Source organism: Anguilla rostrata, chromosome 2, assembly GCF_018555375.3.
Source record: "Anguilla rostrata isolate EN2019 chromosome 2, ASM1855537v3, whole genome shotgun sequence".
NCBI lineage: Eukaryota > Metazoa > Chordata > Actinopteri > Anguilliformes > Anguillidae > Anguilla > Anguilla rostrata.
Genome location: NC_057934.1, coordinates 41,210,363 through 41,236,240, shown reverse-complemented (window position 1 = coordinate 41,236,240; position 25,878 = coordinate 41,210,363). Strand labels below are relative to the sequence as shown.

The window sequence follows — 25,878 nt, the reverse complement described above, 5'->3', positions numbered from 1 at the left end:
ATTGAATTTTGGGCTGTTCCTTTTGTTCTTTTTGGACCATAGAAAATTGAAGGCATTCAGCAGCTGTGGGTGGAGATCGCCACGCTGCACATCACCGTTCCCCTGTCCATGTTCTGCTTAGACGCTGCCAACCTGAACCATGACCTGTGCAACCGTGCCACTAGACTGAAGGAAATGCTGATCACCTTTGAGGTGGATGAGAACAGAGAGCTCAACAAGAGGTGTGGGCATTCCCAAATATCTCCCATTAGCCTCCTTGCATGGTCTTCTCACACATACAGAAGACTGCCTTGATTACGCTCAGATGGTGATGAAATTCTGAGACACTGAGTTGATTGTCCTTACACAGTTTCTCCTGCATGGGGTCGGGATGGTTTTGCAACACCATGTCTAACAGTGTGATGGTTCATGTTAATGACATTCTATGGAAAATGGCTGAGTGAGATACTGTCTCTGCTTTACTGTCTCAGAGCCTTCCAGCACACTTTCACCTGAACTGTATGTACTTAATCATGTTACTGTATTCCAGTGTCTGCCGGAACTATGATGAGATTGCAGAGACCATCAGTAGACTACCAGAAAACTCAGAAGAACTGGTGGCCCTGAATCAGTACCTGAAGAAGAGTAGCGAAGTGACAGTCTACAAACTGAAGGAGGAGATTGGAGAGGCGGCCAACCGCCTTAACTTCCTGTTGGACTTTGCCACTCTGTCTGGTGTGTGTAACACTGAAGAGCCCTTCATAAAGGGCTCCAATTTAGTATTTAGATAAGACGTCTCTTGTGTTCAGGTAGCTCTTTATGTTTCTGAACTTCCTAGATACGTCCGATGAGAATATTTTCCTTTTTTATTATTTCTAAATATAGACAGTCAGAATTTCACTGTAAGGTCAAAAACAGGTTTTTACTTTAGAGATAATACAGATGTCCAGTATTGACTTGCAGTGTGAACAAACTTTGCCCCTACTTTCTACTGAAATTGCTCACATCCCTAGTGGCTGAGCACCATGGGACATGATCATAAGGTGGTCTTTAATGCCTGTGTTTTCAGATGAGGACTTGAAGCTGAACAGCACTGTGTTCCACTGGCCAGACCAGATCTTGACTCTGTTTGAGCAAAGCAAGAACCGCTTGGCCTCATACAGGGAGGAGGCAGAGGATCACCTCCACAACAGGTAATGGTCCTAAATCCTTCTGCACACTAACACCTCTGACGCCTGCATTAAATGAGGACTACTTATTGAGATGCCCTGACTTCCATGCCACACTGAAACACTTTGAAATGGCCCCATCCATCCCCAGGATCTTACAGTTTGACGAGATGCTGCAGGGTGTCAATAAGGAGGTGGAGGGCTTCAAGAAGAAAGAGCTGATGACTCTGGACGAGATGAAGAACAATGTGGACAAGCTGAACGAGCTGTCGGCTACCCTGGATGCTGCCGTGACAGAGCTAGAGGTGAGCAGGACCACATCCCAGGCAAACGCAGATACTGTACACACCGAGGGGTCGGTCAGACTTCATTAGCAATGACCCTTCATTGTGTTACGATCATACCACTGCGTTAATTTTCTCTGACCTAAGTGTCATTCTCAGTGAGCCTGCTGTTTCTCTTGTTATTCAGCATAAACACACGTTATTGACATTTTCCCTCCCCCTCCCCAATGAAGGACATTAACAAGGAAGAGAGTCTCTTGGAGAAAGAGCTGAGTGACTTCCCCATGGTGCAGATCCTCATGACCTGCAAGCAGCCCTATGACCAGCTCTGGACTACAGCCCTCAGTTTCCAAAACAATTCAGAGGTCTGGCTGAATGGTGAGAATCCAGCCTTAACACAATTTCAGTGTAATATCCTGAGCAACCCAAATGTTGGAACCCAACCCATCAGTGTAGCCGCACAACAATACTCAACCCTGATTATAATGCTACTTTTTGAGAATGACATACACTTAATTAACAGCATAAGCGGCGCATTACATGCGTCATCTCTGTGACATTTGCATGTTGCATCATCACATGGACCTATCCTAATGAATGACCAAATCTTAGCTTTTCTCTTAGCCTGCCTCTGTTAGATATCTTAATTTAACATGACAAACCGAATTAAGAGTTACATTGTGAGCACAATAATACTGAGGCTGTATCAATATTGGCCAATAATATACTAAAACAAACTTATCTGTATTGGCTGATACCACCCTGATGTTATTGTACTTCCCTACATGACACTAACTCTTAACTCAGTTTGTGATGTTGAATTACGGAGACATTGGACTGTGATTACTGCAGCAACCCAAATAAGGTCATGATCTTTTGTGTTATAAAACAGAATTCAGTATATTAAATGGTAGCGTTTCATTTTATAATATTTACCAGCCAAACTCTGAAGCAAGGCTATAAAAAGAGTCGGTCAAGACTCATACTCAATGTGCAATAATAAAGTCAGCAAAAATATTTTGTGCTTCACACAGTATTGTACCTCAATGTACTTTGGTGTCTATTATTGACTAAAAGCTAAAAGATTATTTGAACCCTCTGGGCCTCAGGTCCATTCCAGAATCTAAACGCCGAACACATCACAGATGAGCTAGCAGCTATGTGGCGCACTGTGTACAAGCTGGCCAAGAGCTTCTCTGACCTGCCGGGGCCCAGGCGCGTAGCGGACAGCTTCAAGATAAAGATTGACAAGTTCAAGCAGCACCTGCCCATCCTCACCACCATCTGTAACCCCGGCATGAAGGAACGCCACTGGCAAGAGGTCAGTGTGCACACCCACCTAACTCTTGTGAATGAAGTTGCTCAGTTTCTTAACGTTGTCATTGTCAAAGAAACGTTTACTCTCAGAGATGTGTTGTAGAACTGTACCATTGTTAAAACAATTAGGCACCATAACCTTATCATATATGGTAGAATATTGTGTTCTCTTCACTGTGGTAATATCCTACTCCTTGACCTTGAATCTAGTCGATCCTCCATCTTCGGGAGCAATGGCTGCCATTTCATAATATGGTGCAAAGCATTTTCTGTGCTCCAGTGACCATCTAGCCTGGTCAGTCCCAGTGTTCAGGAGCTGTGACAAATTGTTGAATAATTGATGTTGGCCTCTCCTTTCAGATCAGCAACATTGTAGGTTTTGAAGTGAAACCTGAAGCTGACGCATCACTGTCGATGATGGTGGATCTGGGCCTGTCTAAGTTCTCTGACAAGTAAGTCAGCACAAGAAGGAGCCTAGCCTCAAATTACAGTAAAATACTGTGCAGTTTATTTTGCATGCATAACAGGGAGGAATATGGTTGTACTGTGTTAGTTTCTGTGGGGAATGGCTGTGTGATTGCTAACATATCCCTGCAGACTGGAGGAGCTTGGGGCAGCAGCCAGCAAAGAGTTCTCCTTGGAGAAGGCCTTGGATAAGATGAGGACAGAGTGGGCCGAGCTGCGCTTCGCATTCTCTCCATACAGAGACTCAGTGAGCCTATAGGGATCCCTCAATACAGCCTGTATTCTTTTCTAGTATGGTGTTTGTGACAATTCATTCATCATTGAGTGGGATAATATTCAAATAAAATCAGTCAAACCCAACAATAGAAGGAGACTGTTTTGTAGCTTAGTTGTCCCTTTAATTGGAAACATAAGATCTAATTTGAATTTTGTCATGCTGTCATATGATTCCAGACCATAAGACGTGTTACAGTGCTGAGATACCAGTGTTTTAGCTGAACTTGCCATCACCTGCCACAAAATAACTTTCATGAGTTTCTAATGAGGTTGTATTTTAGGGGACAAATGTTGTGTCTTCGGTGGATGACATCCAAGTGCTGCTGGACGATCATATCATTAAGACACAGACAATGCGTGGGTCGCCATTCATAAAGCCAATTGAAAATGAATGCAAGGTAGGACTTTTTTAGTTATTCTGTCTCATACACAAGGGCAAATTTCAGCTGAGCTGTCTGCTTACCTTTAGCCTCAGTAGACCCAATTGGAGCCAGTGTTGCTGTTTTATTCACACCTGACTGTTGTACTAATGTTAATAGGCTCAACCTATTAATATTCTATATTCTATTCTATTCTAACCTAAAATAACTTGTTCCTCTTTGCAGGAATGGGAGGAAACACTGGTGCTGATTCAGGATATTCTAGATGCTATGCTGAAGTGTCAGTCCACTTGGCTCTATCTGGAGCCCATCTTCAGCTCTGAGGATATCATTGCTCAAATGCCGGAGGAGGGGCGAAAGTTTGGAATTGTCGACAGCTACTGGAAGGACATCATTGCGGAAGCAGTAAGAGTGATTTATTTATAGCAGAGGCACCAATGTAATGGCTCACCCATTGTATGTATATGTGATCTTTCAAAAATCAATTCAGAAATTCAGAATCAAAGGATGGAATCAGTGTCCTATCTGATCACTCTGAGGTACCTGCCTCTGTTTCCAGGTGAAAGACACTCGAGTGTTGGTGGCCACAAGGCAGCCAAATATGCTGGGTAGGCTCCAAGAGTCCAATGTGTTTTTGGAGGACATTCAGAAAGGACTGAACACCTACCTGGAGAAAAAGAGACTCTACTTTCCCAGGTCAACAGCCACAGCTCAAAAACAATTATATACATTCTGCAATATCCAAATAGGCTAGCTCTTGTGATGTGATTCTTGTCGGGGTTTACAGGTTTTTCTTTCTGTCGAATGATGAGCTTCTGGAAATCCTGTCAGAGACCAAGGACCCACTTCGTGTCCAGCCCCACCTGAAGAAGTGTTTTGAAGGCATCTCCTCGCTGGAGTTCACTGAGGACATGGAGATCACTGGAATGATCAGCTCAGAAAAGGAAACCGTGCCCTTCATCCAAAAGATTTACCCAGCCATGGCTAAGGTGCCGAGGAATTACTGTTGTTCTGAAATGGCTTTCTGTCTACAAGGGTTTTATCACAATGTCGCCATAATGAACTCATAATCTGAGTGATCATGTTACTAAAATGTCTGACCTAATGGAACCTCCTCCCATACTAATGTACACAGGGAATGGTGGAGAAGTGGCTACTACAGGTGGAGAAAATGATGCTAGGCAGTGTGAGAGCCGTCATACACGAGGGTGTTAAAGAATATGTCCAGGTACCTGTCTCAGAATTCACACATAACCCAGAAAACCAGGAAGCTGCCGTATTCAACCCTTTGGAATGGATGTGTCAAAAAGCTGCTTTCGTGTTTGCGGGTAACATTTGTGGCAGCAAGCGTTTGTTTTTGAAGTTCTCATGGTAGGCCTTCACTGTTCTAAAATCAATGATTGTAAGGTCAAAGAGCAGGGTAATGTCAGCTGTTTGATTGGTTGACTGTCATCCCCTAGGTTCCCAGGAAGAAGTGGGTCCTTCAGTGGCCAGGCCAAGTGGTCATCTGTGCCTCCTCCATCTTCTGGACCAGTGAGGTTTCTGAGGCCATTGAGAAGAATGCCCTGCCTGTGAGGCTCTTCTATCTCTATGTGCACTCACACTGATCCCTCCTTTTTCAATAATGACACTAGGTTGAAAGCAATGCATATTGGTCCACCCTGGTATCTATTCTGCCTGATTAATACCATTAAAATCAGGTGCAGTGTACTGAGAAAACTTTCAGAATCCTGAAAAAAATTACTCACCTCTGTCTTAAAATCTTGCTCAATTGATTTTAAATACTTTTTGTTTTTCTCTAAAGGCCTACCTGGAGCAGAGTAATGCTCAAATAACTGACATAGTTGAGCTGGTGAGAGGGAAGCTGCCTGGAGGTGCGCGGGTAACCCTGGGGGCCCTGACTGTCATCGATGTACATGGTGAATTCCGAGCGCAGCATGGCCTCTAAGCTGAGGACTGACCATCGCCATCCTACTCACAAACCCCTACTCTTCTGCTCCTCAGCCCGAGATGTAGTGGCCAAACTAGCTGAGGATGGCATCTCCTCCCTCAATGACTTCCAGTGGACCTCTCAGCTGCGCTACTTCTGGGAGGATGACGATGTGCTAGTGCGCATGATTACCACCACCGTGAAGTACGGCTATGAGTACCTGGGGAACTCCCCCCGGCTGGTCATCACCCCACTCACTGACCGCTGTTACCGGTTAGTCGCAGCCTTATAGCCATAATATATTCAATGTCATTATGATCAGCAATTGCATCATTCTCAAACTCACTATGTGAAAACCAAATGATAGATATTGTTTCTAAAGAACAAGTTGTATTTTACAAACCCGCAAAATTGAAATTGAAGTAATTAGTATTTTACAGAAGATAATGCCATTCTGCACTGAAGCAGGTTCAATTTGTTGTAGCACAAGTAACCACTGCTCTTGTGACTGCTGGGCGCTAATGCATTCAGGACATTGATGGGGGCCCTGAAGCTGAACCTAGGTGGGGCTCCTGAGGGTCCAGCTGGGACTGGAAAGACAGAGACCACCAAGGATTTGGCCAAAGCCCTCGCAAAGCAGGTAGGTCACAGTACCATGGCAATCCCAGCCACAGTTAGACTAGCCATTCTGAAAATGAGAGCAATTGAAATGGCAGGTTAGGAAGGGTTTTTTTGTTTTAGAAGGGAAAACAATCTTTGTTATGTATTTCTGCAAAAGGCCACTGCTCATGAGTGCAGAGACAGTTGTCTATAAATCATGAATTGAATTGTTGTCATGCCGTTGGCTGTGTAAATTATCTCATATGTTTATATGTATATAATGTTTATGTATCTGTGTATCTCCAGTGTGTGGTCTTTAACTGCTCTGATGGTCTAGACTACAAGGCCATGAGTAAGTTCTTCAAAGGGCTAGCACAATCTGGAGCCTGGGCCTGCTTTGATGAGTTCAACCGTATTGAGGTGAGCCTGACACAGATCTGCTGTCAGTGAAGTCAATCATCAGTTGTATACGGTTATCACTATGCTGATACATATTTAAAGATTTCAGTATAATACATTATTGTAATAATGGCTTAAATACATGTCCAAATACAAATATGTCCAAGTACAGTGGACTGGAAGGTAAGCAGTGCTCTGTTGACCCTGGCCATGTGTCCGTGTGTCAGGTGGAGGTGCTGTCTGTGGTAGCCCAGCAAATCCTCAGCATCCAGCGGGCCATCATGTGCGACATGAAGACCTTCCTGTTCGAGGGCACAGAGCTGTCACTGAACCCCACCTGCTCTGTCTTCATCACCATGAACCCTGGCTACGCTGGCAGGGCTGAGCTGCCCGACAACTTGAAGGTGCTGAGCGCTTATACTGGAGTCACAGTGAAATCAAAAAGGGCTTTTTCATCAATTTAGTCAGTTCTCTATAACCACACAAACATGTTTAAAAGTACGTATTCCAAAAAAAAAAGAAAAAAATGAATACTTTATTTAATACTATCATTTTCACTCCAAAGCTTTTTTCCCCTTCACTTCTTGAAAAGCAATTTTAACTATGATTTTACGTCATCGATTACCAGTGGGCGTGTTTGTCAATTTTTCGTTCCCTTCCAATCGACATCCCTTCATGCAGCGGCTCGCATTCCTTTTCGTCCTCATTTGACATCAATCGAGTCAACTCCCCGCCCTTTGAAAATTCCCCCCAAAAGATTTGTTTGGCTCGTGTAGAACTCATATTGTGGAAGCTAGGGCTGCTCTAACTTTTGTTTCACCGTGACTTTAAAGTGCACTGAAAGGCTGTAATGGTCACCAGTTCCAAAGAATTCTTTGTATTTGTGTGTAAGATTTCTTTATTTCTGCTGACAGGCTCTCTTCCGCACAGTGGCCATGATGGTGCCAGATTATGGCCTTATTGGCGAGATCTCCTTATATTCTATGGGATTTATTGACTCTCGCAGGTAAATACATTACTGTCCATGTGGCTGCGATTAGTAGTTTAATTTCTGACCCTCCCTTACATTATCATTTGACACAACAATGGTCCAGACAAATGAAACAATTATTCTTGATTCTGTTGCTCTGTAGTCTTGCCCAGAAGATTGTGGCCACATACCGTCTTTGCTCAGAGCAGCTTTCATCCCAGCATCACTATGACTACGGGATGCGCGCTGTGAAATCAGTCCTGACTGCCGCAGGGAATTTGAAGCTGAAGTACCCAGAAGAGAATGAGAGTGTGCTACTGCTGCGCGCTTTGATGGACGTCAACATGGCCAAGTTTCTGGCACAGGATGTGCCGCTCTTCCAGGTCAGATATACCTGTGCCAAACACAACCCGTGCTGGCATGTTTCTCTTTAGAACCTTTTATACCATTTTCCAGTAACAACCATTTATGCCATGGATACTCAAATCTGGCCCTCGTATCCATATCCAGCCCTGATTTTCTCCTCTCCCAGGTAATTAAATGAACAATTAGTGCTGCTGATTGGCCGAACGGTCTTCATCTGACTAGATAAAGGGAGAGCGGAAAACCAGCAGTTCTTGGCCCTCAAGGACCATGATTTGAGTAACAGGGATGTATCCCATTGCTATGTATCAGCATATCTGTTTATATTACTTTCCTACCAGAAGGAAAAAAAACCCATAATTCTTTCTACATGCCTGTATGGCTGTGCTATATATGCTTCTTTTATTCTTGTGTCACCATACAGCATAAAAACATATTCCATATTTGAATATGAAGCAAGTTTTCCTTCCTGTTTTAGCACAGGATGTTCCTGATGTTTTTGCCATGTATGGGCAGTGTTTCAAACGTTTCGTTTGACCGCAGGGCATCATATCTGATCTCTTCCCTGGCGTGGTACTTCCTAAGCCTGACTATGAGCTCCTCCTGCAAGCTCTCGAGGAGAACATTGCCAAGCTGAAGCTGCAGCCTGTTCCCTGGTTCATAGGAAAAATCATTCAGGTAGACACCGCAGTCTGAACAGCCACCAGAAGGGATGCAAGGGTCCATTATGGAGTCTGCTGAATAGGAAGCACTCTGAGGATTCTTCTCTTTGTTCCCCTCAGGTGTATGAGATGATGCTGGTGCGGCACGGCTTCATGATTGTTGGAGACCCTCTGGGTGGGAAAACCTGTGCCTACAAGGTCTTAGCTGGAGCCCTTGGGGACCTTTACCATGGTGTGTCTCTCTAGCATGAAACATGTAGAGATTATAGGAACTCACATGTTACATATGCAATGTAGATCTCTAGGACAGGGTATTTTAGACGTAAGGTGGTCAGCCCTGCACCTGTCCACTAAAGATATCCCTGTTTCATCCCAAGCAAAAATGATGGAGGAGTATGCCGTCGAGTTCAAGATTATCAATCCCAAGGCCATCACCATGGGCCAGTTGTACGGCTGCTTTGACCCAGTCAGCCACGAGTGGTCAGATGGGGTACTGGCCACATCTTACAGGGACCAAGCCGTGTCCACATCTGAGGACCGGCAATGGATCATCTTCGACGGGCCCATTGACGCCGTTTGGATCGAAAACATGAACACTGTGCTGGACGACAACAAGAAGGTACAGCCCTCAGACAGAGACTGTGAATGTGTGGGGACTGTTGCGATGAGCCAGCAGTGCAGGTGAAATGCAGACAAAGAGAAATGATGGCTGCTATACCCAAACATGAGTTTGAACAAGAGCTCAGTCGCTAGTGCATATTTAGCTTGTCGGGATTGAACTAACCATAATGCTAAATCCTAAGCTTTGTTAACCACGGCTATCCTAAGAGTCATCCAAAGTGAAAAACGCACACCTTGTTTGGTGAGGTGTTTATCCTAAGAGCCATGCTTAGAAGTCATGTTGAAGTGGACTTCAAGTCACTCAGTGCCCTCTTGTTCCCCTAGCTGTGTCTGATGAGTGGTGAGATCATCCAAATGAGCAACAAGATGAGCATGATCTTTGAGCCTGCCGATCTGGAGCAAGCCTCCCCAGCCACTGTCAGTAGGTGAGGGGAGCAGCGCACACCATAGGACACAAGTGAGAGCGCCACAGGGGCCTCAGTGACACCGCTGTCTTTTTTATCTAAGGTGCGGTATGATATACATGGAGCCACATCAGCTGGGCTGGGCCCCTCTTAAGGATTCTTACATGGACACCCTGCCGGAGTCCCTGAGCGATGAGCACAGGGAGCTGGTGAGTAAGCACACACACACTACTGACTCAGCAAGTTCCATAATGAATTTGTGATTGTACTTGCACGGGGTGTTGAATGACTATTTATATGCTGTTATTGATGCGCCTATTACACCTACTTAAAAAGACGTTCGAGGCACTACTTGTAAGTGTGGAAGTCGAAGCAGTCGTACCTGCAAGAGAAAGGTCATGTAATCACAGACCACAAGCATAATAGTCTGAGCCTCAGCTGAGGTTAACATCTCAAGAATGAAAGAAGCACAAACAAGGTTTCTTACAGCATAGTAAAAGTACAGCAATGTGTAACAAAAACAATTGATAAATGATCACATTTTTTCTGCCATACAACTTCATGGAGCTTCTTTCTGTTAGGGTGTTTTCCATTTGGGATTTTGACCTTCAGCTAGCTGTTGCCTTACTCTGCAGTCCTCCAGCTGAAGCACAGTAATACCACACTGCTTCATCCGCAGGAGCAGAGAGCCTGCTCTGCTAGCAGGTCTTGACCCAGTGCTGATGTGAGCATGTTGCATGTGATGCTTCTTCCTGCAGATTGACGACATGTTCAACTGGCTGATCGACCCCTGCCTGGACTTCATTTACAGGGAGTGCCGCTTCTTGGTGCAGACCTCTCCCATCCATCTGGCTTATAGCATGATGCGACTCTACAGCTGTCTCCTGGGTGAGTCGCAGCTATCTGTGAGGAAGGACTGTTTCCCTGCAGGCGAATATGGGAGGTCACCTTATATACTTACACATACAAGTATACTTTGTACTAGTGGAACACAAACTAGGCAATTCCAGTGGTCCATAAAAACGGGGCATAATAAGAATGATATAGTGTCCACAGCTGTTCTGTTGAAGGCATACTATCCAGGATTTCTTAGCCTGTGTTTACAGTCAAAGAAATCTCCTCCTCTGTCTTAAACCCCAGCCGACTAAGTTTTCCCACCTAATGTAGCGTCGCTTTTAATCCCTTCGGCTAACTTCAGCTGCCACCACCGAGGAAAAACAATTCCAAGGTTAAATAGTTCTTGAAAGAGCCTTGTCTGCTTGTCTTTTTACTTTGCTATATCTGGACTTCTTTGATAGCTAGCTCTGCAGCCACACCCAGCTCTCCCCAACCAGAAAACAGCGCCATACCCTGAAACGTCCCAAACACATATTAGAATAACAAATACAGGTAAAGGTGCACAAATTTGGCGAAATTACCTTGAAGTGCATAAAGACAGAAATTTCCAGTGCATCTTAGATATGCCTTAAAATGCCTATTTTATAATATTTTCAAGGTAAAAATTCTGCATAGTATGCCCTTAATGAGGGGAATGTCTGAGTTAATGCAAGTCTCAAATAACACAATGCATCTGTTGATATATAGTCTGTAAGGGTCACCTCATTTTTTAAATACTTTTTTGACCAATGAAATAGTGACAGCTGATACAAGTTTTGTAACTGTGTTCTTTGGCAGATGAAATTGCACAGTCAGGAGCAAACGACACAGAACCCATGTCCAGCCAGCAGGTCACAATGTGGCTTCAGGGACTCTTCCTGTTCGCTGTCGTGTGGAGCCTGGGTGGCACCATCAACGGGGACAGCCGCAAGAAGTTTGACTTCTTTTACCGCAACCTTATCATGGGCATGGATGACAACCACCCCAGGCCCAAGAGCGTCCACCTGACCAAGAAAAACATCTTCCCTGAGAGAGGTCAGTGACCTTAGCCATTTAATAGTAGCAAAATTGAAATTCAAGAATTGTTTTAGTTTCCAGCCGTCAGCTACTAAAAAGGAAATATTTTTTATAATTAATAAAATAAATAATTGTTTTCAATCTTATTTCTGTGATCTACAGGCAGCGTCTATGACTATTACTTCCATAAGCACGGATCAGGGCAGTGGGACACATGGACAGATTCCATCACCAAACAAGAGGCCACCATTCCTGCTGGCGCCAAAGTTAGTCAACCCGGGGGTCTCACTATCACTTCACAAAATGGCATGGCTGCTCTGCTCACTAATACCTTTTTAATAGCCTATGTCTGTACTGTGCCACAGCTGCCTTATATGACGCTATCTCCCCATCAGGTTTCAGACCTCATCATCCCCACCATGGAGACAGCACGCCAGTCGTTCTTCCTGCGCACCTACCTGGCACACGAGGTGCCCATGCTGTTTGTGGGGCCTACCGGCACGGGCAAGACGATTATCAACAACAGCTTCCTGCTCCGGCTCCCCAAAGAGCAGTACACCCCCAACTGCATCAACTTTTCAGCCCGTACCTCTGCCAACCAAACGCAGGACATCATCATGTCTAAGCTGGATCGCAGGAGGAAAGGGGTTTTTGGCCCACCTATGGGCAAGAAATGTGTGATCTATGTAGGTGAGGACCTGGTGTACATTCCCATATTACTGAATTTTTACTTGTTTGAACTTCAACAGATGCTGTTGAATTTCTCATGTCAACACAAAAAATTGTGTGTTATTAATAATAATAATGCAGGAAACTGACCCTGTGTTTTTCTTAATAATGTTTGTCTGACATATCAGTGTTTTTTCAAGTGAATGATAGACAGCAATCCATTACTTTATTGACAAAATCTAAATTGTTATTGTTACAGATGACCTCAACATGCCTGCAAAAGAGATTTATGGTGCCCAACCGCCCATAGAGCTTCTGAGGCAGTGGATTGACCACAGACACTGGTATGACACGGACACCTCCAGGCTGGACATTGTGGATGTGCTCTTTGTGTCGGCAATGGGTCCCCCTGGTGGTGGCAGGAATGACATCACAGGTAAAAAATGCTAATAATAGAAGTGAATTACATTCGAAATTACATTACGATTACGATTATAATACAAAGTATTACATCAACCTTAATGTAATGTACCTCAGTAGTCTTAGATACAAAATCCTGTCGTCAATTTTATTACTTAAGAATGAGCGTTTCAGTTTTTAAATATTATTTGTGAAAAGTTTACTATTCTTTATTATAAAGAATTATGTATATGTATCAAAAAGGTCATTGTTATTAAAGTGTTTATATATTTAACTAAATATTAATTAAGTAGTTGCAATGCATTCTGCTATGATCTGAATTTTTGCATTCAGCAAGTTAATTTCATTTGTTTTTGCTGAATAATAATATAGTTTGAATATTAAAACAATATTTACTTTTGTAGTGTATTTATTTGAATATATCTACTGTTTGAAAGAGTTGAAATCCACAGGTCTGGTAAATGTACTGACAATGTTGTCTGAAAACAATATTTTGGTGCTCAAATGTAATATATTTATGACCTGTTTGCTTGTTCAAGGTCGTTTCACCCGACATTTGAACATAATTTCTATTGACTCCTTCGATGATGAGACTCTGAGCAAAATATTCACATCCATCACTGACTGGCATTTTGGGAATGGATTTGATGCTACCTTCTTTAGGTGAGAAGGTCACTGAGACCTATGTCTCCGACATAAACTCAACAGGCTCTGAAAAATAAAGGAAAAAAGTACATTTCCAGGCTTCAGGGGCCTGAAAGACAAAACTCAGTATGACTGTTATTTTAAACTTTCATCATATCATATTTTAATTGAGCAGTACTACAAATCACAATCTTCTTGGGAACAACTGGTGCCTTTAAGACCTGTGGGTCATCTTTCTGTCACTAAAGTATAGTGAGGATTATGAGTTTATGGCCTGTTTTAATTTTGGCACTGTACTTTTACAAAGATATTTCACAGTATTTTAGCATGTAGCTGCTGCTGTTTGTCCTCAGCTAGCATAAATTAAATGTTTCTTAACAGGGGCTTCACTGTGAATAACTTTATGGTCTTCCTGTTTTTAAGACTTGGTAAGATCATGGTGCAGGCCACCATGGCTGTGTACAAGGATGCCATGGAAAGTTTCCTTCCTACACCCTCCAAATCCCACTATATCTTCAACCTGAGGGACTTTGCAAGGATCATCCGTGGAGTTCTGCTATGCCCCTACACCCACCTTCAGGCAAGACTCTGAGTGACACTTGTGTTGTTTTTGTGTTGTTCACTTAAAATAGGTAAATGGATGTGATTATGTATCTGTTTATTTACAGGAGGGGGATAAACTGATTAGATTGTGGATCCATGAAGTTTACAGAGTTTTCTATGACCGTCTCATTGACAACAATGACAGAGAGACGTTCTTTGAAATTGTGAAGGCAAGGACCTCCGACTTCTTCAAGCAGAGCATTGACAAGGTATGGAATTTAATTTATTGACGAAATACTTTATATCCTTTGGTCTCTCCATGAACAGGATGAATGGGTTTGTAGTAGTTAAATAATAAAAACAAGCGCTGCTTCTTTCCACCTCTCCATAGCTGCTGATCCATCTCTCCCCATCGGGGAAGGTGACAGATGAGAACATTCGCAGCCTGTTTTTCGGGGACTACGGCAAACCTGACTCAGACGCCAAAGCCTACGACGAAATCACGGACCTGAAGCAACTCATGGAGGTGATGGAGTACTACCTGGACGAGTTCAACAATGTTAGCAAAACGCCCATGTCCCTGGTCATGTTCAAGTTTGCCATCGAGCACATCTCACGCATCTGCCGCGTTCTGAAGCAAGACAACGGGCACCTGCTGCTGGTGGGCATCGGTGGCTCGGGCCGACAGAGCGCATCCAAGCTGGCGACCTTCATCAACGAGTACGACCTCTTCCAGATAGAGCTGACCAAGAACTACGGCATTCCGGACTGGAGGGACGACCTGAAAAAGGTCATGCTCAAGGCGGGCATCGAGGGAAAGAGCACCGTTTTCCTGTTCAATGATAGCCAGATTAAGGATGAGGCTTTTGTGGAGGATACCAACATGCTGCTCAACACTGGCGATGTGCCGAACATCTTCCCTGCAGACGAGCGTGCGGAAATCATAGAGAAAATGCAGGGCATTGCCCGCATGGAGGGCAAGAAGATTGACGCAACGCCCCTCTCCATGTACAACTACTTCATCGACCGTGTCAAGGCCAACCTGCACATTGTACTAGGTATCACACACTCTAATCTGCCTCCTTCCAGAAACACTGATGTTACTTTCCATTCAATATAGGCATTTGTTTGTTTAAAATGTTGAGTCATTTTTTTGTCGTTTTAGCAATGAGTCCAATTGGGGATGCCTTTAGGAACCGTCTGCGCATGTTCCCCTCCCTCATCAACTGCTGCACCATTGACTGGTTCCAAGCCTGGCCCACAGACGCACTAGAGATGGTGGCTCATAAGTTTCTGGAAGATGTGGAGATGGAGGATAACATCAGGAAAGAGTTAGTCGAAAACTCCTGCTTTGTAGCTCACAGAGCCCCTTATAAGTAGCTGGTCCAGTACATGAAAGACTAAAATAACCACTGCACTGTCGCTAGACTTGAAGGTTTGACTGCTCTTTGTCTGCTGCAGGGTGGTGGAAATGTGCAAAATCTTCCAGGAGAGTGTGAGGCAGCTTTCAGAGGCATACTTCTCTAGGCTCAGAAGACATAACTACGTGACGCCAACCTCCTACCTGGAGCTCATTCTCACCTTCAAGACACTGCTCAACCTCAAACGGCAGGAGGTGGACACCGTGAGGAACCGCTACATAGTGGGCCTGCAGAAACTGGAATTTGCTGCCTCTCAGGTAGTCTTGCAGTGCTCTCACTTAATATCAGCAACCTGATGTTGTCAATAGATAATTTATTCATGGTTTTTACTGATAACACTATTAACGGTAACACGTTCTCTGAATGGTCCTACAGAAGACCTGTAATACTCCTTGATGAACATAAGCCCTACATCGTACCTTCATAAATTCTACATAGACATTCCTAAGTTCATGATTCATAAATTATTACCACAAACAGGCATGTGGTATGTATCATTTGGTATGCCATGGTAATATATTTTGCTTCAGTGGAGAGATAACATAATTGTGGGAAAATATGGGTGGTGTTGCTTTTGAGTATGGCTTTTTAAGGTTTCTGAAACATTGGGGTGTACTAAACACAGTGGGCCTCATTCACGAAACATGCATATGATCAAATTTGATTATTAGCTGTGCTTACAAACATAAGCTTGTACATGGAACATGCTTCCACAAACATTTGGCATTCTTTTTTTTCTTATATGAATTTGTTTTTTTGTTAACATCCAAATTTGTGTGTGTATGGAAGCATACGCAGAAGATGTTTCTTTTTATGATAATAATCTTGTTGAGAACACATGTAATTAATTTTGTTTATTGATAAAATTGATTTATGATAATTGATGATGATCTAATAAAGACCCACAAACACGTAGCCAAACCCAGCGTTTTAGTTGCTTTTGGATTACTTGGCTAACCGTGCCTTGGGGAGAGAGCGCATCTTTAGGGACCATACATATGAGGTGCAGCTACGTTTGCAATGAGCGACGAATGGCTGATGTTTGCCCATGACCAGCTGGCATGCCTTTTATGGGACTGCTATAGGTTGTTTCCTTATGCAAATCAACATGAACAGGCACAATTGCCATTCATCCTCTGATACGCCCAGGATATGCTCAGAAGTCTGCCCATATTTCGATGAATCTGACGTTGGTTTTTCATAGGAAGTTATTAAGAACAAAAGTAAGAAGATGCCATGCCGTAATCTTAAAGAGATCATGTAAATAATAACATATACCCGTGGTGTGCAGGTGTCTGTGATGCAGCAGGAGTTGACAGCACTGCAACCAGAGCTGATAAAGACATCAGCCGAGACAGACGAGATGATGGTGAAAATTGAGAAGGAAACAGTGGAGGTGGATGCTAAGAAGGAGCTGGTGTCTGCCGATGAGAAAGTGGCCAATGAAGCAGCAGCAGCAGCCAAAGCCATCAAGGTGCCAACCCAGAGCCTGAAAGAAACACTAACCTGTCATGCTTTGTAACCACGTGCTCTCTAAGTAATTAAAGTAACATTTTATATACACATTGCAGTTTCTACTTGGAAATCAGGTACTTCTGATTGGTGCTAGTCTTTTGGACAGTGAATAGAACAGCTCTACACCATATACCATACCATAAAACTATCTTTATACCTTACATGGATGCCAGACCTCTCCACTACACACAACATTTGGGGATTTGACTGTTACCTCTCTGAGTAGTCCCAATGGGTACTTGATGTCACACTTATACTCACTGGTCAGAGAATGTTATTAGCCAGGTGTGGGGTCATTACTTGAATAACTGCGGTGGATGCACTTACTCACTCTGGAGTGTCTGCTTTATTCATGTAATGTAATGTAATCAAAATTTGGATTTGTTGGATTTGTTGCTGGTTATATATTAATTGAAATCTCAGGTGGACCTGCTGGTCTTGATAGTTGAGTATACTGTTATCTTGATGGGTTTACCATTTTCTCTCTCTTTATCTCTGATGTGTTCAGGATGAATGTGAGGGTGACTTAGCAGAGGCCATGCCTGCTCTAGAGGCTGCTCTGTCAGCCCTGGACACCCTGAAACCATCTGACATAACAGTGGTGAAATCCATGCAAAACCCACCTGGGCCAGTCAAGCTGGTCATGGAGTCCATCTGTGTCATGAAGGGCATAAAACCAGAAAGGAAGCCAGACCCTGGTGGCTCAGGTAAGATTTATTCATTTGATGATATAATTAAATTATTTATTTTGAAAATATTAGATTCAGAGCACTCTTAGATAAATGGATAGACTTGTGATTATAATTGCTTGTCATTTTGAAAAATAATTTCATTATTTAAGACAGTAATTTCAATAAATGATCATGCTTTTTATTTTTCAATGCAGGAAAAATGATTGAGGACTACTGGGGGTCATCTAAGAAGCTGCTTGGTGACATGAAGTTCCTTGAAAACCTGAAAGCATTTGATAAAGACAACATCCCACCAGCCAACATCAAAAAAATCAGAGATAGGTTCATTGACAACCCAGAATTCCAGCCGTCCATCATCAAAAATGTGTCATCGGCCTGTGAAGGGCTGTGCAAGTGGGTACGTGCGATGGAGGTATATGAGCGCGTGGCTAAGGTAGTAGCCCCCAAAAAGGAGCGCCTGAAGGGGGCGGAGGGAGAACTGGCAGTGCAAATGGCGATGCTGGCTGTTAAGCGAGGAGAGTTGAAGGAGGTGGAGGACCGGCTGCAGGCCCTGAATGACACCTTTGAAGCCATGAACATAAAGAAGAAGGAACTGGAAGACAACATTGAGCTGTGTTCGCAGAAGCTGATCCGAGCAGAGAAGCTGATAGGCGGACTCGGCGGGGAGAAGGACAGGTGGACGGAAGCCGCCCGGGTGCTTGGGATCCGGTATACTAATCTCACTGGTGACGTGCTTATTTCCTCGGGCATGGTGGCATATCTGGGGGCTTTCACTGTGGATTACCGTGTGGAGTGCCAAAAGGACTGGCATATGCTATGTCAGCAGAAGAAGGTACCATGCTCTGAAGAATTCACACTCAGCAACACTCTGGGTAATCCTGTGATGATTAGAGCATGGCAGATTGCTGGACTGCCCGTGGACTCCTTCTCCACAGACAATGGCATCATAGTGTCCAACTCCCGCCGCTGGCCTTTAATGATAGACCCTCAGGGCCAGGCTAACAAGTGGATTAAAAACATGGAGAAGGCTAATAAACTTGCAGTAATCAAGCTCTCAGATGGCAATTATGTGAGAACTTTGGAAAATGCCATCCAGTTTGGCACACCCATCCTGCTGGAGAACATAGGGGAAGAGTTGGATGCTGTTTTGGAGCCCGTGCTGCTAAAGCAGACATTTAAACAGCAGGGGGTAGAGTATATGAGACTGGGAGAGAATGTTGTGGAATATTCAAAAGACTTCCTTTTCTATATGACCACTGGACTCAGGAACCCTCACTACCTGCCTGAGATTGCAGTCAAAGTGTGCCTTCTGAACTTTATGATCACCCCACTGGGTTTGGAGGACCAGCTTCTGGGGATTGTGGCTGCTAAGGAGAAACCTGAGCTGGAAGAGAAGAAGAACCAGCTCATTATCGAGAGTGCTGCTAACAATAAGCAACTGAAAGAGATTGAGAGCAAAATCCTGGAGATTCTTTCCTCTTCTGAAGGCAATATCCTGGAGGATGAGACTGCCATCAAAGTCCTGTCTTCTTCCAAAGTGCTGTCAGAGGAGATTTCTGAAAAGCAGAAAATTGCCAGTATTACAGAAAAGGAGATTGATGACACTCGCATGGGGTACCGGCCTGTGGCAGAGCATTCTTCTATTATCTTCTTCTGCATTTCAGAGCTTGCAAATATTGAACCAATGTACCAGTACTCTCTAACTTGGTTTATGAACCTCTATGTCCAGTCCATTGCTGACAGCTTAAAGAATGAAGATCTCCAAACTAGAATTAAGAACATTGTTGATCACTTCACAGTCAGCACATACAACAATGTGTGTCGCTCGCTCTTTGAGAAAGACAAGCTGCTCTTTTCCCTGCTCCTCACTGTCGGAATCATGCAGGGCAAAGGTGAGGTGGACGACATGGTGTGGCGTTTCCTCTTGACTGGGGGGATTGCCTTGGACAATCCCTACCCAAACCCTGCCCCTGAATGGTTGTCAGAAAAGTCCTGGTCAGAGATAGTGCGGGCATCCAAACTGAAGAACTTGAGCGGACTTTATGAGCATGTCCAAAACAGCATTTCCAAGTGGAAACAGATCTACGACTCTGGAAAACCCCACAAAGAGCAGCTGCCAGACAACTGGAATGACATAAAGGGGATGGATCGCATGGTGATTCTGCGATGCTTCAGACCTGATAAACTGGTTCCAGCTGTTCAGGACTTCATTACAGACAAGATGGGCAGGACCTACATTGAGCCACCCACCTTTGACTTGGCAGGCAGTTACAAAGACTCAAACTGCTGCTCACCTTTAATCTTTGTGCTTTCTCCTGGATCTGATCCCACTGCAGGTCAGGCATTGGTATTTCATTTATCGGTACTTTGACCCATACCCAGTTTGTGTTTATTTCAATCAGGGAATTCAGAATACTTCACAGAAATGTCTTTCTGTTGTACAAATTTACTTTCATGTTGCAAATAGTATTCAGTTAAATTTAATAATATCCTTCTCATTCCATGCCTATTGCATATAATTACAGATATTTCATGTGAACTTCTGTGATTCACCAGATTCCTTTTTGCTTGGGTTTCAGGTCTGCTTAAATTCGCTGATGACTTGGAGATGGGAGGAAGCAAGATTCAGACTATCTCCCTTGGTCAGGGCCAAGGCCCTATTGCAGCTGTAATGATTGAACAGGCTGTCAAAGATGGTACCTGGGTGGTGCTGCAGAACTGCCACCTTGCCACCAGCTGGATGCCGGCCCTGGAGAAGATCTGTGAGGAAATGATCACCCCTGAGACTACCAGTCCCACCTTTAGGTCAGTGGGGGAGAATGGCTGTGAGCTGCAACACTATCACAGTCAATGCATATCTTGTCTTCAGAAACATCATATCAGTCATCTCATATAACAGAGGGCCAAGATTTATCTACATTTGATTTGGTAACATCATTGCTCTTTGATAATATTGCTCCTGCAGGTTGTGGTTGACCAGTTACCCCTCGGACAAGTTCCCTGTCAGCATCCTGCAAAATGGAGTCAAGATGACCAACGAGCCTCCGAAGGGTCTTCGTGCCAACCTGCTCCGCTCCTACCTCAACGACCCCATCTCAAACCCCTCCTTCTTCTGTAGTTCCAAGCAGCAGGAGGTCTGGCAGAAGCTCTTGTTTGGTCTGTGCTTTTTCCATGCCTTGGTTCAGGAGAGGAGGAACTTTGGGCCTCTGGGTAAGACTTTATCTGGCTATGGTAGTATAGTTTAATTAATGTTGTTAAATTACAGTTCAGTCAGTTTGGGAATAGAGTTGCACATCCTATGTTACTGAGAATATTCAGAGAATTGCTTCAGGTAAGTATGATTTTTGTGAATGAAACCAGTACATCTCTGCATTGTCCCTATTTCTTTTATTCTAGAATTTGCAGTTAGGCTTCGTAAAATGGTGTTTACATAACGATTAACAAGCAACCCTTGATTGTCTGTTCAGGAGATTAAAATACTTTATTTCTGTAGGAGCTACATACAGGCTTTGCCTCAGGAGTACATAATATGTATATGTCATTTCTCAAATACAATTTATATGAAAAATTATTTATTTGAACTCTGCTCACAATCACTTCTATTGTCTATGGTCTGAAACAGAGTTGTGACTCCAACTTGACTCTGGAAGTCTGGAAGGAATTAAGCCATTTTGAGAGTCAGTGCTTTTGACTGTCAAAGCCATACTACATAATCATTTTTGAAAACCTCCTGGCATTTTATGCATCTTCTTATTGTTGTTTTATTATTTTCCTTTTGTTTTCATCTTTTTTTGCTGTTATTTTACTTTTCACCTTTTTGCAAGTTTATTTGCTTGGTTGCTTTCTTTTATTTCCTTCCCACTCAATGGTTGTGCTTTATTCCCAGTCTTATTGTCAGCCCTATGTCTTAATTTGTTTGCCTTGTGTTCTGTCTTGTGTTTTGCATTCTTTGTGGCTTGTGTCCCATGGCCTGTCAAATGTGTCATATTTAAAATCTTGAAAAATAAATAATTATTTAAAAAATAAAGCCAGTTGCTAAACTGAGAAACTTCCTATGTTGCCCTCAGGTTGGAACATCCCCTATGAATTCAATGAGTCTGATCTTCGAATCAGCATGAGACAAATCCAGATGTTTCTTGATGAATATAAGGATGTTCCTCTGGAGGCACTGTCTTACCTAACAGGTGAGCTCCGGAGAACCATCATCAGTGTTATCACCTTGTTAGGAAAACCCACTTGTTCAATCAAACAAAACAAACTGCATATGTGGAACTGTATGGATTTTCTGAATTGCACTGAGATTTTTTGTGTTTTTCATCTTTTCAGGGGAGTGTAACTATGGAGGACGAGTCACAGATGACAAAGACAGACGGCTGCTGCTGTCCCTGCTGTCCATCTTCTACAACCGGGATTTGATGATGCAGGATGGCTACCGCTTGTCTGAGGGAGACGTGTACTACGTTCCTCTTCATGGTCCCTATGAAGTGAGTTGATTTGCGTTACATTTCGTGTAAATCAAATGTTTCATCAAAAAAGGGAGATCAGTCAGTATTTAAATTAAGACATGCTGAATGAGGACTCATTAGTCAAGCTTTGGGACAATTTGGGATTTATTCACAGCTCTTACAATCATCCTGTCATCACTTACTGATGTCTTTTGCAGATGGCCTGATCGCCACTGATTCCAAATTCGTCCAGTAGTTAGTTTCTAAGACATTCCATACTACAGTGTGTGTGGAGTACAAATAAAGGAAAAAATTGTCTTTACCCCAAAAATTATGGAGCTCATCATATATATTTAATACTACAAATACTGAAATAGAATACTTTTTTGTAAGGCCTAAAGAAGTGCTCTCTGATAACATTGCAGATGTGGGTGACTTTCTTGTTATACCATCTATAATTTAGTCATACAGCAGATGCTTTTAGCCAGAGTTCCAATAGTGCATTTAAAATGGCAAGAAAATACCACCAGAGATATGGAAAGTAGCAATCATGTAAGCGCTACCATCAATGTGCATTCCTCAAGACCTATGACCTATAAGAGAGAGAAGGGTCCACTTTTAAAAAATACATTTTCATTGATTTTGTTAATATAAATGTTTTGTATCTTTATCTGTTTCAGACCTACATTGATTATATCAGAAACCTGCCCATCAGTGCTGACCCTGGAGTGTTTGGACTTCATAGCAATGCTGACATCACCAAGGACAACCAGGAGACCAATCAGCTTCTGAGTGGAGTGCTGCTGACATTACCCAGACAGTCAGGAGGTGGGGCCAAGTCTCCCCAGGTGAGGATGTGTTTATATAAACAGATTAGGATGACTGCATTCGGGGAGCACACATTTCTGGACCACATTGTTTCAATTCATTGATGGAACAGAACAAAAATATATATTCGTTTCATAGCAGCAGCCGTGTGGTAAACACTGTTTCCTTTGGGATATTAAGCTTTTTAAGGTTTCATGAACAGTAAAAATGCTTCTGCCAAACTTTTCATTCTGAACACATTCAGGAAATAGTGGATGAACTGGCAGCTGACATCCTATCCAAATTACCAGCTGACTTTGACATATTGATGGTGATAGAAAAGTATCCTGTGGTATATGAGGAGTCCATGAACACAGTGCTGAGACAGGAGCTTATCCGCTTCAACAGGTACGCTGCATACAAAAAGAGGGAGTGGATTACTGAAAGACAACTAGTCTTTGTTCTTTGATTCTAGCTTTAAAAAATGCATGTATTTATGTCTGTACATATTTATGAAACGTTTTGCCTTTTTTGGTTTATTTTTTGTATGTGAGGGACATCAGTTGCTGCTAGACTTGGTGTGTTCTGATCTTTGGCGACTGCTTTTTTCTATGCTGAGTGATGGCTACCACCATTGTCTCCATGCAGACTGACTCAAGTGGTGCGCAGCAGTCTGGTAAACATTGGCAAGGCGCTAAAAGGACAGGTGGTGATGTCGGCTGAGCTGGAGAACGTCTTCAACAGCATGCTGGTGGGAAAGGTCCCCACCATGTGGGCAGCCAAGTCCTACCCTTCACTGAAGCCTTTGGGCAGCTACGTGGCCGATTTCCTAGCTCGGTTACATTTCCTGCAGGTAATCCATGCAATTCTTATGAAAAATGTAGAAAATTGCTGTTCCCATATGTAAACAATTAGAAAGTCCTCACATTTATGAGATTCAATTTTTTAAATAGAATGTTAAAAAGATGAGTAGTATTCTGTTCAGTAAGATGATAAATCTGTGTCTGTCATCAAGATGTCTTTATGTCTTTAAGTCCTGACCTACTGAAATGAAATTATGGCCAGAATATCTCCAGGCACAGCAACAGTTAGAATTCATATTCCACACATTTGGCCTGAGCAGGATCAAGTACTCTGTTGGACAAACAGACAATTTGGCACAAAGTTGGTAGAAAACAAACCGAACCAGGAACTAGTCAGTTACAGTTTATCACTATTTTTCACAAAGGACTTCTACCACAAGCTGGTTTTCAGATATCACTTAAATGCTCTGCCCACTCATTCATGCAAAGCAATTTAAAGATATTTGTTGTGACTTACCTTTCAGTTGTACATCTCTGAGGCATTACAAACTTTAAGCTTTACAAACACCAATCTGCTACTTTAGTTACATTTTCCCTTTAGAGGAAATTATATTGTAATACCCTTTTTTTCAAGCACCATAAATGATACTCCAAGAAAGAAATCTATTTAGCAGTGAGGTTCAAATTAGTGAAGTGGGACTCTATTTTTCTGTTTCCTTGAGCCAGATTAGTCTACTTTTCCTATATTTTTTATTTATCAAATACATCTCAGTAAATTTAGTCAAGATGGATAGTTAGTTGGAGTCAAAGGAAATAGTATTGAATAGAACATATAATGATATGTTAATGAAATAACAGCAAAACTATCTAAAAAAGTCTATACACCTCGGGTTATAATTTGAAACAATTTTACCAAATTTTATTTTAGCTAGTTGCTGTATGTATAACTAGTTAATGAAATAAGGTGGCAATAATGAAATAAGGTGGTCCCCTTTTTCTGTTTCACAGGACTGGATAGACAACGGACCACCCAATGTCTTTTGGCTCTCCGGATTCTACTTCACACAATCTTTCCTAACAGGGGTGTCACAGAATTTTGCGCGGAAATACACTGTTCCGATTGATTACATTGGCTTTGAATTTGAGGTGAGATGAACCTGCCTTTTGTATACAGTATGTCCTCTACCTGGCCAACCAAAAGAAGCTTATTAACGTTTTTACTTGGCTATCAAATCCAATTCAGGACACTAATCTGACATTTAAAGCTATGGGATTGCTAAAGTAACACCTACATAATGTCTATGTAAAGAAGTTTGCTTTCAGTGAGATCAGTTGTAGTGTCTACTTTGTGTCCGGTCAGGTGACCAAGCAGGAGACCGAGATGGCACAGAAACCCGAGGACGGGGCCTACGTCAAAGGGCTGTTCCTGGAGGGCGCGCGCTGGGACCGGGAGAAGATGGTGATCGGGGAATCGTACCCCAAAATCCTTTTTGACCCCCTTCCTATCATCTGGCTCAGGCCGGGAGAGATGTCCAAGTTCCTTCATGAGAATATCTACGTCTGCCCCGTCTACAAGACCAGCGCCCGCCGTGGCACGCTCTCCACCACCGGCCACTCCACCAACTACGTGCTCCCCATCGAGCTCCCGTCAGACAAGCCCCAGAAGCACTGGATCAACAGGGGCGTGGCCTGCCTGTGCCAGCTGGATGACTGAGCTCCCCTTCTGTCTGTTCCCGGAAGACAGCACCTTCCCACAGTTCTCATGGAAACAGACCTTTTACTTTGCTGTTGTATTGCACACTGGCAGCAACAAACCACTACATTACAATCACCAAACCTTATATAGCACGAATGATCATCTTATACTGCGGGTTTCAGAAAGGTTAGGATTTTTTGGATTAGGGGTGTTTAAATAGAAATCTGTTTTATGTTAACAAATCCTCTCGTTACTAAAGCCAGTGATACTGTTTACATTAGCTTGTTTAAATGATTTACTGGCAAGTCACTAAAACCTAAATAAATAAATCAATAGGGTATTTCTTTGACATCCTATTATTTACAAGTAGTGTGTTTCATAGTACTGGGTGTGCAATTTTGGAATGTCCGTAGTGTCTTATTGAAAAGTAGTTACATCAGGTAATGGTCTGGCATGCAACTGGCACTCCGATGCACTTTATTCCTATTTAATTTTGTGATTTATTTTTCA

The 25,878-nt window shown here is 43.0% G+C and overlaps 1 protein-coding gene across 1 annotated transcript in view; it reads left to right on the top strand.

Annotated features, from left to right (window-relative positions):
* The window catches only part of dnah3 (dynein axonemal heavy chain 3), a 35,426-nt gene extending 9,622 nt beyond the window's left edge, over window positions 1-25,804 (top strand). Inside the window, exons 13-61 of the mRNA XM_064322225.1 lie at window positions 43-221; window positions 530-714; window positions 1,049-1,172; window positions 1,300-1,453; window positions 1,666-1,810; window positions 2,542-2,753; window positions 3,110-3,201; window positions 3,347-3,461; window positions 3,772-3,888; window positions 4,096-4,275; window positions 4,430-4,566; window positions 4,658-4,859; window positions 5,006-5,098; window positions 5,331-5,441; window positions 5,675-5,789; window positions 5,875-6,073; window positions 6,332-6,440; window positions 6,707-6,820; window positions 7,027-7,203; window positions 7,714-7,805; window positions 7,933-8,152; window positions 8,676-8,810; window positions 8,915-9,026; window positions 9,172-9,413; window positions 9,740-9,840; window positions 9,923-10,028; window positions 10,578-10,707; window positions 11,494-11,730; window positions 11,875-11,978; window positions 12,108-12,402; window positions 12,641-12,817; window positions 13,341-13,464; window positions 13,870-14,026; window positions 14,115-14,258; window positions 14,381-15,047; window positions 15,155-15,320; window positions 15,451-15,667; window positions 16,702-16,884; window positions 17,434-17,632; window positions 17,812-19,953; window positions 20,197-20,422; window positions 20,583-20,827; window positions 21,685-21,801; window positions 21,944-22,101; window positions 22,743-22,910; window positions 23,135-23,277; window positions 23,518-23,722; window positions 24,681-24,818; window positions 25,033-25,804. Of these exons, the coding sequence (XP_064178295.1) occupies window positions 43-221; window positions 530-714; window positions 1,049-1,172; window positions 1,300-1,453; window positions 1,666-1,810; window positions 2,542-2,753; window positions 3,110-3,201; window positions 3,347-3,461; window positions 3,772-3,888; window positions 4,096-4,275; window positions 4,430-4,566; window positions 4,658-4,859; window positions 5,006-5,098; window positions 5,331-5,441; window positions 5,675-5,789; window positions 5,875-6,073; window positions 6,332-6,440; window positions 6,707-6,820; window positions 7,027-7,203; window positions 7,714-7,805; window positions 7,933-8,152; window positions 8,676-8,810; window positions 8,915-9,026; window positions 9,172-9,413; window positions 9,740-9,840; window positions 9,923-10,028; window positions 10,578-10,707; window positions 11,494-11,730; window positions 11,875-11,978; window positions 12,108-12,402; window positions 12,641-12,817; window positions 13,341-13,464; window positions 13,870-14,026; window positions 14,115-14,258; window positions 14,381-15,047; window positions 15,155-15,320; window positions 15,451-15,667; window positions 16,702-16,884; window positions 17,434-17,632; window positions 17,812-19,953; window positions 20,197-20,422; window positions 20,583-20,827; window positions 21,685-21,801; window positions 21,944-22,101; window positions 22,743-22,910; window positions 23,135-23,277; window positions 23,518-23,722; window positions 24,681-24,818; window positions 25,033-25,386 (10,464 nt within the window). The 3' untranslated portion in view covers window positions 25,387-25,804. The remainder of the gene's footprint in view (window positions 1-42; window positions 222-529; window positions 715-1,048; window positions 1,173-1,299; window positions 1,454-1,665; window positions 1,811-2,541; window positions 2,754-3,109; window positions 3,202-3,346; window positions 3,462-3,771; window positions 3,889-4,095; window positions 4,276-4,429; window positions 4,567-4,657; window positions 4,860-5,005; window positions 5,099-5,330; window positions 5,442-5,674; window positions 5,790-5,874; window positions 6,074-6,331; window positions 6,441-6,706; window positions 6,821-7,026; window positions 7,204-7,713; window positions 7,806-7,932; window positions 8,153-8,675; window positions 8,811-8,914; window positions 9,027-9,171; window positions 9,414-9,739; window positions 9,841-9,922; window positions 10,029-10,577; window positions 10,708-11,493; window positions 11,731-11,874; window positions 11,979-12,107; window positions 12,403-12,640; window positions 12,818-13,340; window positions 13,465-13,869; window positions 14,027-14,114; window positions 14,259-14,380; window positions 15,048-15,154; window positions 15,321-15,450; window positions 15,668-16,701; window positions 16,885-17,433; window positions 17,633-17,811; window positions 19,954-20,196; window positions 20,423-20,582; window positions 20,828-21,684; window positions 21,802-21,943; window positions 22,102-22,742; window positions 22,911-23,134; window positions 23,278-23,517; window positions 23,723-24,680; window positions 24,819-25,032) is intronic.
* The last annotated feature ends 74 nt before the right edge of the window (window positions 25,805-25,878 follow it).